Consider the following 12,776-nt stretch of genomic DNA (forward strand, 5'->3'; position numbering starts at 1 on the left):
GCTCTGATGTGGTGTGGTCGGTTGCCCTGCTGCCCGCCGGTTGGCCCTCCCGTTTGCCCATTTGCTGGCTTTCCTCCTCACCTGTTTTCCTCCTCACCACCTGGGATGATGGGGGGGCGACCACGGTGTGTGTACGCCTGCTTTTATGGACTTAGTGGGCTTGTGTTAGCATACTAACACCTAGCATGATAGTGCTAAGTGTTCATATGTGTCTATCCATTAATATATAAAAATTATAGTATGCTAATGTTAGCATGCTACTAATGCTAACATGCTAAAAGCACATCTGACCTGAAGTGCCTCGGATTTGCTCCTGCCCTTGTGCGGAAGGCGAGTCCCCGAGTGTGTCATTCTTACTGGCACATTTAACTGTTGAAATTGAGCTATTGTTTCTGAGACTTGTTTAGAAGCATTAAAGATAACCAACCAAAGGTGACAAAATCCTTCATATTCAAAGAATGAATGAATGAATGTTTAGTTAGCTGGATAGCTGAAAACAACTTTTCTTGACAACACCATGTCTAAACCCAATTAGGTGGTGCAAGACCAAGCTTCTCCTGTTTCAAGTGCGCACACCTCCCTACCTGGCTACTCTGTGCAAAGGGTTAAGCCTCCCCCTCGAAGGGATGAGACTTGGAAGCCAGGGCCGAGGGAAAATCACCCAGGTTTTCACTGCCTACTCTGTCGGGACAGCCCAATAAGTTGAGCTGTAAAACAGCTGCAGTACATCCAGAATGCTGCTGCTCAAGTCACGACTAGAACCAGTAAATATGAGCATATTAGACCACTACTCAGGTCTCTGCACTGGCTTCCTGTCGCTCAGAGCATAGACTTTTAAAACAGCTCTGCTTGTGTACAAGTCTTTTCACGGTCTAGATGGCCAAAGTACATCTCTGACATGTTAAGCCATCTCTATCTATTCGTACTAGTGCCATTTGCCCATGGCTGGGACCCTGTCAGGTGCTATCACTCCGGGTCAGAGTGAACCTGGGAGCAATGGTGATTATGAGGTAATGCCAACTAACCCCAGCCCTCAGAGCTTGCTACAATGGATAGCACATTAGCCACCTAGCTAGTCAATGAATGAATGAATGTTTGGCTAGCTGTATAGCTGAATATGACATTGCCTCAAATTGTATTGACATCACAACAGCTATTTACAAAGCCTTCCTTCATCAGCGCTTTATCTCGAGCAGTCTGCGATACCGCCGCAAGATGGCAGCAGTGTGACGTCGTGGGCCCTTAGTTGTCGTAAAACCATCGAAGAAGAAAAAGGCGGCCATTAGCAACGTTTCAAGTCAGACGCCAGGCAAAGGGAGAAGTCGACGCAGTTCCATCGAGTAAACAAGCATTGAAAATGTTGAAAGAGTTGGTTAAGGAGCGACTCATGGCTGCAGCCGATGAAATATTGGCGCTGGTTGAAAGAACGATAGCGTCGTATGAGGAGGAACTTTCCCGAACGAGAGAGGAGAAGGAGTTACATCGACAAAAGCAGGGAGCTGTTAGCAAGACTCACATTGTGTTACACATTGAAGGTATTTTCACTGTCCTTGTCCTTTATAGCACACTGTATACTGCACGTGTGGTTGAAAATGTGATTTTATTGTTGATGCCGTCTACCTGCACATCCTGGCAAGATGGGCAACATGGACGCCATCTTGATGCTTTGCGCTAGAGTTTTTCTTGAAATCAACAGCCCTTTTCACCCTCTTTGTTAAGTTGCTACCACTCAAAACCTTATTGCACCCGTAGCGGCTTATTTAGCTCTTTAACTCAGGTAAAAATGCACGGACAGAATTCACGGACGGCGAGGGTTTATTGTTTAGCATGGTTGCCTTGTTCATGTGATCCAAGATGGCTGAATAAACAAACCAAGCACAAACGCACGTTTGTGACGTGTGCCATATCGGAAGCTAACCAAGGGAAAATTTTTGGTAAATTTCGAACATAAACCTAATTATATGATTGTAATGTCCTGTTCAAGCTGTAAAACAGATGCTACTTTGCTACCGGAAGACTTGTCTGATGTGTGGATCAAGTCAATCACAGACCTCATTCTCATATATTTCATTTAAAATCATACTTCTGGCTTTGCTGGTATCCATTAAAATCCATCATTACCAGTCCAGTGCATCAAATGTGTAAAATAAAAATCCAACCAACAACCAGATACAGTAGATGCCACAGCCCCTTTTTATTTCCCCCCAAACGACAACACCCTCTAGTGATCAAAGCAAGTAGTGAACATAAAAGACATGCAGACACAACATACACATTTGGCTCTAACAATTACTGTCCTCTTTAACTTGCATTTCACTAAATTAAATCAAAATAGAATACATATACGCTCCCATGGAATGGTCACAGCATGCCTTTTGTGCATGCGCTCAATCTCCCCAGTGGGATATATTGACCCACGTCATCACAAAAGTTCTGCTCATTGGACTGCTAATATTTGTCATGTCTGAGTACACAAAAGTGTGTAGCGAGCTCCAGGAGAACATCTCATGGATGTTTGTGTTGTTTGTGTCTCGCAGACGTCCAGCAGCTGATTGGTCGTCAAGAAGAACCTCTCCCTCAGCCACAGGTGAGGAGCTCCACTTTCAAGCAGGGGGAGCCTCAGCCCCCTCACATTAAAGAGGAAGAGTATCCCCAGGCCCCTCACATTAAGGAAGAAGAGGAGGAGCTTTCGACCACTCAGGAGGGAGAGTGTCTTCCAGGGCCGGATGAGGCTCATCTCACCAAGTTGCCACCAACTGGCGTCTCTGTGAAGACTGAAGAGCATGAACACAAACCATCTGATTCTTCACAGCTTCATCACAATCCAAATGAGGAGAACAGAGGGGCGGAGCCTCCAAGGAGCAGCAGCTCACCACAACACATGGCAACAGAAGCTGATGGAGACCACTGTGGAGGATCACAAGCAGACAAGCTCTTAGATCCACTGTCAGATAATGACAACACAACGTCACACTCTCCTGAGGATGGAGACTGGGACCACACCCAAGAAGCTTTGAGCAGCGATACAGACTGTGAAGGTGATATGAGGACTCAGACTGACAACAAACACTCTGAATGCTCTAAAAAGAAGACAGGTAAAAAACGTTTGGCCTGTTCAGAAAGATTTTCTCTAAAATGCAATTTGACTCAACAAATGTTGACGCATACGGGAGAAAAACCTTTTACTTGTTCAGTTTGTGACAATACATTTACTCAAAGGTCCACTTTGAAACAACACATGACAATTCACACTGGAGAAAAACCTTTTAGCTGTTCAGTTTGTGACAAACGATTCTCTCGAAAGTCAAACATGGAATCACACATGGCAACTCACACTAGAGAAAAACCATACAGTTGTTCAGTTTGTGGTGATAAATTTTCTTTAAGGTACTATTTGAAAAGACACATGAAAAGTCACACTGGAGAAAAACCTTACAGTTGTTCAGTATGTGGTGATAAATTTACTTTAAGGTACTATTTGAAAAGACACACGAAAACTCACACTGGAGAAAAACCTTTCAGTTGTTCAGTTTGTGGCAATAAATTTTCTTTAAAGTCCTCTATGACAAGACACATGACAGCGCACACTGGAGAAAAACCTTTTAGTTGTTCAATGTGTGGTCAAGAATTCACTCGTAAGGACAGCATGGTACATCACGTGAGAAGACACAGAGGAAAAAGAGCTTGTAGAGAAGGGTTGGAGTCAGCGTCAGATAAAAAGAGGCCTGTCACGATAACAAATTTTGCTGGTCGATAATTGTGATATAAGTTATCGTCAATAATCAGTAATATTGTTTTTTCATTAATTCGTTGTGTCGTGTCACATTTGAACCACTAGATGGTAGTCAAGTATAGTGTAGCTGTGTGAAGTTGCCAAGTGATGCACTCAGGAGTCGGTGAGAAAGAGGTAACTCTTTATTTTGCAAGCAGAGTAACAGCACAGCTCACAATGAACTTCTCAACCCCATTGAAATGTAGACCGTCTCAGTTAAGAAAAAAAACTACATGCAATGTTGCTGATTGTCCTTCCACACGTCCTCGTTCAGCTCAGGAACCGCTACCCGCGACATTGTGTTGCGCCACCTCCTACTCCCTTCTAACTCCAAGCTACCACACCTCGTCTTGCTCTCTGCCTCTATGAGGATTTCCGCTTCCGTCGGGGGAAAGTATGCCACTCTTGTTGCCATGGTGAATCGGTGACTCTGTGACTCCGCACTATCCGGGATTGGTTTCACCTGGTTGGGTTAATCAGTGTCTACTCATCCTGCCTTGGGCTTTGTGCAGCCAATTAAGCCTATAAACCACATGTGTCAAACTCGTGCCCCGGAGTGCCCAGACGCTGCAGGTTTTCTGTCCAACCAGTTTCTTCAGCAGGTGATTTAATTGATGAGCTCCTCCCCTGAAACTGAAGGTGTTGATCATTAAAATCACCTGCTTTAGTGACTGGCTGGAAAGAAAACCTGCAGTGTCTCGGCCCTCCATGGCACGAGTTTGACACCCCTGCTATAAACTCTTGCTTTGGGTTGGTTGAGCTCAGATTAGTAATTTGTCCAGGATTTCTGTATCCTAGTTTTGTGCAATAGGCCCCAGCATCCTCTAGTGACCAAAGCAAGTAGTGATGCAGACTGTGAAGGTGACATGAGGACTCACACTGACAATAAAAACACTCTGAATGCTCTAAAAAGAAGACCGGTAAAAAAACGTATGACCTGCTCAGAAAGATTTTCTCTAAAATGCAATTTGACTCAACAAATGTTGACACACATGGGAGAAAAACCTTTTAGTTGTTCAGTTTGTGACAAAGGATTCTCTCGAAAGTCACACATGGAATCACACATGGCACCTCACAACAGAGAAAAACGTTACAGTTCAGTTTGTGGGGAAACATTTTCCTTGAAGTCCAATTTGGCAAAACACATGAGAACTCACACTGGAGAAAAACTTTTTAGTTGTTGAGTTTGTGGTCAAGAATTCACTCGTAAGGACAGCATGAGAAGACACGGAGGAAAAAAAGCCAAAAGGGTTGGGGTCAAACTCAGATCAGAATAACACAAACGATGATGTGTGAAATTCAATGAGCAGCAGAGACATAATTGGAACCAAAAAAACTTTGGGTGGTCTTTCTGACATTCATCCATACAATAGATAACTAATGCAATCAGTATCAAATATGTATTGTTATGCTATTTACATTTTTGTCATGCTGCTGTCAAAGATAAATAAACAACGATGAAACAGGTGTGGAAATGAAGTGGTGATTTTGAGACCCCCCAAGCAAGTTTTCTGAACCGACGCCGTCTTGGCTGTGACATCACGACCAGAACACGTTCCAGGAACCAGATTCAAACACATGCAGTCATGAACCTGACAGCAGAGCCAAGAAAGTGACATTCACAACAATAACATTCACTGATATTGTTTTGTGATAACTGATATGACATACGTCAGTACGTGACACTGACGGCTCGAGGCACACTGCAAAATAAAAGAGCAGTGAGCAGGGATCTCTGCTTATCTAGCCCTGGCATGAAAGCCCATACTATGATTCTCAGATTCCTAGAATAGATCTAGTGAAAAAATACAGATTTACTGAAACTGACAGATGCACTGCAAGATAGGTTAGAAAGACGAGTGACAGCAAGTGTAGAAGACTTACTGGTGACACGGCAACCAGGTGCAAACAAGCACAGCCATGGACGTACGCCAAGAAAGTGACATACAGTCAAACCTGTCTTAGCGGCCACCTTTATAGAACGGCCACCTGCCTATAGCAGCCACCGAAAAATCCCCCCCAGCAAATTTACATGTTATAGACCCTGTGTATAGCAGTCACCTGTCCAACGCGGCCAGCGGCCACCCATTTTGTCCCCCTTGGTCAATATCTGACCGCATATAGCGGCCAAATTACCGACTCAAGTAGAAGCTCCATGCACGAAACGTTTCGGTTTTCAATCAATGAAGCCGTCGTGTGTAGACTTTAATTACAGAGTCCTAGCTCAGTCACAATCATTCACAAGATCCACACAAACTGTCAGTTGTTCCACATAAAAAAGCCGTCTTCTTTTGAGCTTGCTATTTCCTGGTCAAACATGTAACTTTAAGAGCATTTGCACCAAAACATTACCGCAAAGTAGGCTGGGAACAGGACGTGCTCCCAGCGATGCTACAATAAAAAAAAACATACGCTAGCATGCATGCGGCAGCGGGGCCAAAACTGAGTTCGGTTGTACTTTATTGAAGTATTTTAGAATGTACTCATGTTATTTTTGATCAATCTTCTGTATTCGACACAAAAAAAGTCGTCTTCTTTTCCGTTCGCTACTAGTCTGTTAACTTGTCAGTGTTATTTAGCTCCGAAGCAAACTTCTCCTGTTGCTTCTGCCAACTTTATTTATTGAACGCGGCCACCAGACAGCAGCTCAGAACACACACACATCTCTCAGCATCGTCTCTCCTTCCTGCTTGCCCACAAGGCAAAGGTTAAACAAGCCCCACTACATAGCTGTCCAGCCAATGCCTGTAACAAGTGATACCGTTTATTTCCTGGTGTGAGACAATGTGCACAATGTGTGTCAATACTGTAATGCCGCTTGTTGTGGGGAAGGAGAGACTCACGTCGGCGATGCACTTTAATGGCTTTATTAACAGCGGAGAACACTGCAGGACTTTACATCCACGCCAACATAAACACACTTCCCAACTCTCTCGAAACTCACAGCTAGCACTGAGCCTAGCTCTCCTGCTCGGGACGCCCACCGTCACTTCCCGTCACTTCCTGATGAACTAAAGCTGTAATGACACTCTGCCGTATAAAAAGTAAAATATTAAAAACAAGCGTAAGACATTACTAGCACAGCTTTGTTCTGTGGGTGGTGGATATATTCTATCAGTTATTATTAAGCCTCTAGCTTCCTTTTAGTAAGTAAAAACCTTGGCTATGATTGCACTACATTGTCATGTGGACCTACAAAGTACACTTGGAAGAACAAGAGGTGAATAAATGTATTGCAACTGATGAGGGGTAGGATTAAATAAGCTTTGCTTCTTCCTACTCCTTTTTGGAAATGCTAAATTGTGAATTGTACTATGTGATGTGCTACTGTTTGACTCATGCATGTTCAGGATTAAAACCATGAACCATGAACCATGATAATAACAAGCCTAGTATCCACAGTCCCACAGTGCCCTCTACTGGTCAACATTATTATTTCCCCCCCCCTTTTTTTTCCTCTACTGGTCAACATTCAAACTGGACGCCAACCTGTCTATAGCGGCCACTTTTGCAGACTCCCTCTAGTGGCCGCTATAGACAAGTTTGACTGTATTTACAACATTAATAACATTGACTGGTAATGTGTTATGAGGAGTATGATATGTTTTGCCGACAGTGATAGCTATCAGATAGCTCTTTGCACATGGCACACAGCTGACCATAGACAACCATTGTTGTTTAGCAAGCAATTTGGCACAAAAAGCCATATTATTATTCTAAAGTTCGTAGTGATGCTGCAATAAAAGACTACCCTTTGGATTTATTGTTCCATGCTACAACAGATAGCACATTAGCCACCTAGCTAGCCAATGAATTAATGAATGAATGTTTAGCTAGCTGTCTGGCTGAACATTACATTGCCTCAGCTTTTATTGAAAACATCATAAGAGCTATTTATAAAGCCTTCCTTCATCAGCTCTTTATCTCGAGCAGTCTGCGATACCGCCGCAAGATGGCAGCAGTGTGGCGTCATTGGCCCTTGGCTGTCGTAAAACCATTGAAGAAGAAAAAGGCCGTTCCTTCAAGTAACGCAACCTTCGTCCCTTAAAAACGATTTGTTACATTATTCTCTATCTTTTGGCTATATTAAATGTACTTTTCCCCTTCCAATTCTCATTGCCCTTGGGACAAAATTCTACTGTGCACCCTGGCTCAGCACTCCCCTATAGCAATGATAGTTTTACTCCTCTAGAAAGAGATTTTCATTTGAACTGCATATCCTATCCTTTTTTACACTAAAATCCATGGTCATAAACCTTGACTTTTTATTCTTACTTTCATACAATTCACTATGCTCTCGTCTGTACAAAATATGAATCATAAAAGAGAGTGACTTTGGACAAGTTTTAAAATCATTTAACATTTTGCAGATTTTTTTGTTTGTGTTATGAAATAGAAATAACCTCTTTACTGATATAGAAATGTATTTGAACAAAAACCACAGGAATAATATGTGATAACCATAATGTATAATATCCATAAACACACACACACACACACACAGAAAAAAACAACACTGAAACAAAACCATATGCTTTGGGTAAGACAATACGTTGTTTGCAATCTCAAACATACATCAGTAATATTTTCCAGAACATATCACATGAATAAATCCTTTTAGTATGTAAATGTCCTCTTAGCTATTATAGAGCTATATAAACGTATCAATTCTGGACATACATTTAATTTGAGGAATTTTACACGATCGAAAATATCTGAGAAATCGACTGTTAGGGTTCGGCAGAAGTTGGAACTCGGATCCCAAGACGCGAGAGCAGGATGTGGTAGAAAGACTATTTATTACAAACAGCAGGAGTAATAAATAGCAAAAGATGGAATACAAAACACAAAATCACCCGGATAGCACACGGGGAAAAAGAGGTAACTAATAACTAAGGGAGCTGCCGAAAACCAGGCAGAATAAACTGCTAAAGTCCAAGAACAAAAAGACACTGCTGAACACCAAGCAGGTACGACGCTAAACAGAAAAACACTCACGCTGCCGGTGAATAAACGGACAGGGAGATGGCAGGATTAGCAATAGCACGTTCTAGGTTAGCACGACTGGAGCTGAGGAGCCTGATTTGGCAAGCTTGGCAAATATCTGGCACCAAACGGGTGTCTGCTAGAGGTTTAAGAAAGGTGCCAGATGAGCTGCAGGTGCGTCAATTAGGGCCCCAGGAGGTGAGGAGGATAAACTGCAACGAAAGAACAGAAGAGGGCAGCAGAGCAGCAAGCTAATCCTGACATCGACTGTGCAAAACCCTTAAATGATCAATCATAAATCTACATTTCAATCATACTTACAGGTGAAATGTTCGTCCACAGCCTTTGAACTGGCGATTTGTGCAGTTAATAGCTGCACATGCAGGCATCTTAAGGCAAAATTTGTGTCCAATCTGAATTAATAAAATAAGTTCACCACGAATGCAAAAGCTTGCCGAGAAGTGTTTCTTGCGAGTAGCAATATGGCGGCCGTTTGCCTTCACAAGTCATCGCCAATGAGCTATCCAGATATATAATACAGATCAGTGCTCAAAACTAGTCAAATAGTGCAATTTGTCAGTGCTGCGTTTGTGCGGTTTTGTGCAAAATGAACGTTTGTTCTATCATACATTTAGAATTATTCAAGATTTAATTTTCCAGTGACATAATCAGGTGATGGCGTCAGGCATTTTCCGAATTAAACCAAAATAGTCTAATTCTTTTTATGTTCGTTCGTGCTGTTTGGTGCAAATAAAATGAATTTGTTTTAATTTGTGGATACTAAAATAGGACAAGTTTAAACACTTCAAAAGTGGACAACAACGAAGTTAGTTACTCACACGAGCAGCCCATTGCAAAACTAGGATAATGTGATTGTTTGTCTTTGTACAATTTGATTGTGATATTTCTTTATGCGTAACAGTTTGCCAATTATTAGTGTGTGTGTGAATGTATAAACGAGAGGGATTAACTTCAATGTCTTTGTAGAAAGGTGCTTTATAAAAGTAAGTACATTGACTTGAATTCATTTAAAGCACAGCCTTGACACATCCAATATGGCAGGGATGTTGACGTACGGCTCAGCACTCGCTGCGGCGTCTATCTATGTCTATGACACAAGCCAAGCACAAATATAACAATTTCTTACGTGTGCCATATGGTACGCTAACCAAGGCAACATTTTTTGGTAAATTTCGGACATAAACCAAAACTGAAGTAGTAGTGTAGTTATATGATTGTAGTGTCCTGTTCAAACTTTGCTTCCAGAAGACCTGTCTGATGCCTCCCTGAGCTACAACCTTATTGTGGTGGAGGAGTTTTTGTGGCCTGATGATCGTAGGAGCTAAGTTCTCTGGTGCTTTTATGCCCATGACAAACAGGTTCTAGGTGAGTAAGAGTAGCTGCCTTTGACACAGTGATGTGTCATGTGCCATGTGATCTTATTACAGAGGTTAGAAAACTGGGTGGGAATCTCTGTTACTGGTCTAAACTGGTTCAGTCCTATCTGGAGGACAGGAAGTACTTTGTTGGAATTGGTAACTGTGTCTCAGACCAAATGGCTATGACCTGTGGGCTTCCCCAGGGGTCATTCCAGGGACCACTATTGTTCAATCTGTAGACCAGCTAATACACAGCTGCAACATGTCCTACCACAACTATGCAGACCACACTCACTCTTACGGTGAACATGGTCCTGCAGATTTACTTTGTCACTGCTTCAAACAGATCAGTGTGTGGATGCAAAACAACTTTCTCCAGCTAAACTCAGACAAAACTAAAATCATTGTTTTTGGCCCACAGAAACAAAGATAAAGTGCTATTAGTTATCTTGAGATTCTTTCTCGAAAACCTAATCATCAGGTTAGAAATCCAGGGGTAATAATGGACTTTGTCTCCAGCAGGGTGGACTCACCGGGCTCTCTAAAAGAGCAATAAAACAGCTGCAGGACATCCAGAATGCCGCTGCTCGAGTCCTGACTAGATACAGGAATTATGGCCATACAGTAAGTACTCTAGGTGTCTGCTCTAGCTTCCTGTCACTCAGAGAATAGACTTTAAAACAGCTCTGCTTGTTTACAAGTCTCTTCATGGTCTAAATGGCCAAAGTACATCTCTGACATGTTAGAGCCACAGGAACCATCTCAAGCTCTGAGAAGCTCAGGAACGGGTCTCCTGCGGACTAAACACGACACTATAGACTAAACACGGTGAGGCTGCGTTTCAGTTTTATGCTGCCAAAATCTGGAACAATCTTCCAGAAGATGTGCGACACTCCTCCACTTTGGCAATGTTGAAATCCAGGCTGAAAACACTTCTATTCAACTGTGCATGTGAACAACTGAAAGTATTTGATCTGAACTCTTCATTTTTAATCTTTTTCTTAATGGAATGATTTATGGAATTTTATACAATGATTTTATGTTTTTATGGAATGATTTAAGGAAGTGATTCTACTTTCTTTTCTGTAAAGCACTTTGAATTACCTTGTGTATGAATTGTGCTCTATAAATAAGATAGCCTTACCTTGCTTTAGCTCAATAGACCCCTGTGAAAAAACAAATCGTTGGACCAAGTTGTCGATCGAAAAGAAACAGGAAGTTATGCAGAAATTTTGACGCTTCATGCTCTCATTGGCTGATTATCGGAGCACCGCCTACGCTCTCATTTCATTGGCTGACTAATCCAGCGCGTCGGTGTGTTTATGAGAGACATGCTGCTCTGTTCCTCATCGTAGTCGCCCTTAAACTAGTTTGCACGCATTGAAATCTCTGTTTAATTTGTTTACTTTTCTTTGTGTTAAAATTACCGTAGTCATGGGCCCTAAACAAAGTGTAAGTGAGAAGAAAAAAAGGGAAAAGTTGTCGATCGAAACAAAGCAGGAAATGATCCAGAAGCATGACGGTGGTATGAAATGAAGTGATGTTGCTAGACTATACAGCTGTTCCCCATCGACCATTATACCTTATTTACCTTATTTTATATTGGAATGTTACTCTACTATGTTTATGCTGTTTTCTTATATTTTCCCACCATATTTGGTGGACTTTGAATATTTTGAAGGCCCAAAGGTGTGAGTTTGGGAAGATCTTGGAACGGATTAGGCTATTTACATGTATTTTACGCTTCCTATAACATAAAATCCCTATAACATAAAGGTTCTTGGAACGGATTATTTACGTTGTAGGGGCATCTACTGTACTCAGGGAATATGGGGTACCAGACCACCAATTCAGGCGGTTTGTTCCCTGTATGACCAGTGTCAGAGTTTGGTTCCATTGCCGCAAATAACTTGGACCCGTTTTGGGTTAGGGTTGGACTCCGCTAGGGCTGCCCTTTGTCACCGATTCTGTTCATTACTTTTAGGGACAGAAGTTGTAGATCAGCCACGGCGTTGAGGGGTTCCGGTTTGGTGGTCGCAGGATTGGGTCTCTGCTTTTTGCCGATGATGTGGTCCTGCTGGCTTCATCGACCCGTAACCTTCATCTCTCACTGGATGGGTTCGCAACCAAGTGTGAAACGGCCGGGATGAGAATCAGCACCTCCAAGTCTGAGTCCATGATTCCATGATCCTGGAAAAGGGTGGAGTGCCATCTCCGGGTTGTGGCTGAGATCCTGCCCCAACTGGAGGAGTTTAGGTACCTCAGGGTCTTGTTCACGAGTGAGGGAAAGATGGAACGTGAGATGGACAGGCGGATTGGTGCGACATCTGCAGTGATGCATCGGTCCGTTGTGCTGAAGAGAGAGCTGAGCCGAAAGGCAAAGCTCTCAATTTACTCGTCCATCTACATTCCTACCCTCACCTATGGTCATGAGCTTTGGGTAGTGACCGATGAGATGGCGCGTACAAGCAGATGAATTGCGCTTCCTCTGTAGGGTGCTTGGGCTCTCCCTTAGAGATGGGGTGACAAACTCCTCCGCATTGAGAGGAGCCAGATGAGGTGGCTCGGGCAACTGGTCAGGATGCCCCCCGGACGCCTCCCTGGGGAGGTGTTAAGGGCACGTCGGACTGGTAGAGGCA

General features: G+C 42.9%; 1 protein-coding gene across 1 annotated transcript; it reads left to right on the forward strand.

Annotated features, from left to right (window-relative positions):
* On the forward strand, positions 1–5,815 carry LOC129179844 (zinc finger and SCAN domain-containing protein 2-like). The gene is made up of 2 exons (XM_054773608.1): positions 1–1,535; positions 2,538–5,815. Exons 1-2 carry the CDS (start codon positions 1,358–1,360, stop codon positions 3,755–3,757), a joined length of 1,398 nt encoding a protein of 465 aa, XP_054629583.1. The 5' UTR covers positions 1–1,357; the 3' UTR covers positions 3,758–5,815.
* Positions 5,816–12,776: the final 6,961 nt, after the last annotated feature.

Source organism: Dunckerocampus dactyliophorus, chromosome 4, assembly GCF_027744805.1.
Source record: "Dunckerocampus dactyliophorus isolate RoL2022-P2 chromosome 4, RoL_Ddac_1.1, whole genome shotgun sequence".
Lineage (NCBI taxonomy): Eukaryota > Metazoa > Chordata > Actinopteri > Syngnathiformes > Syngnathidae > Dunckerocampus > Dunckerocampus dactyliophorus.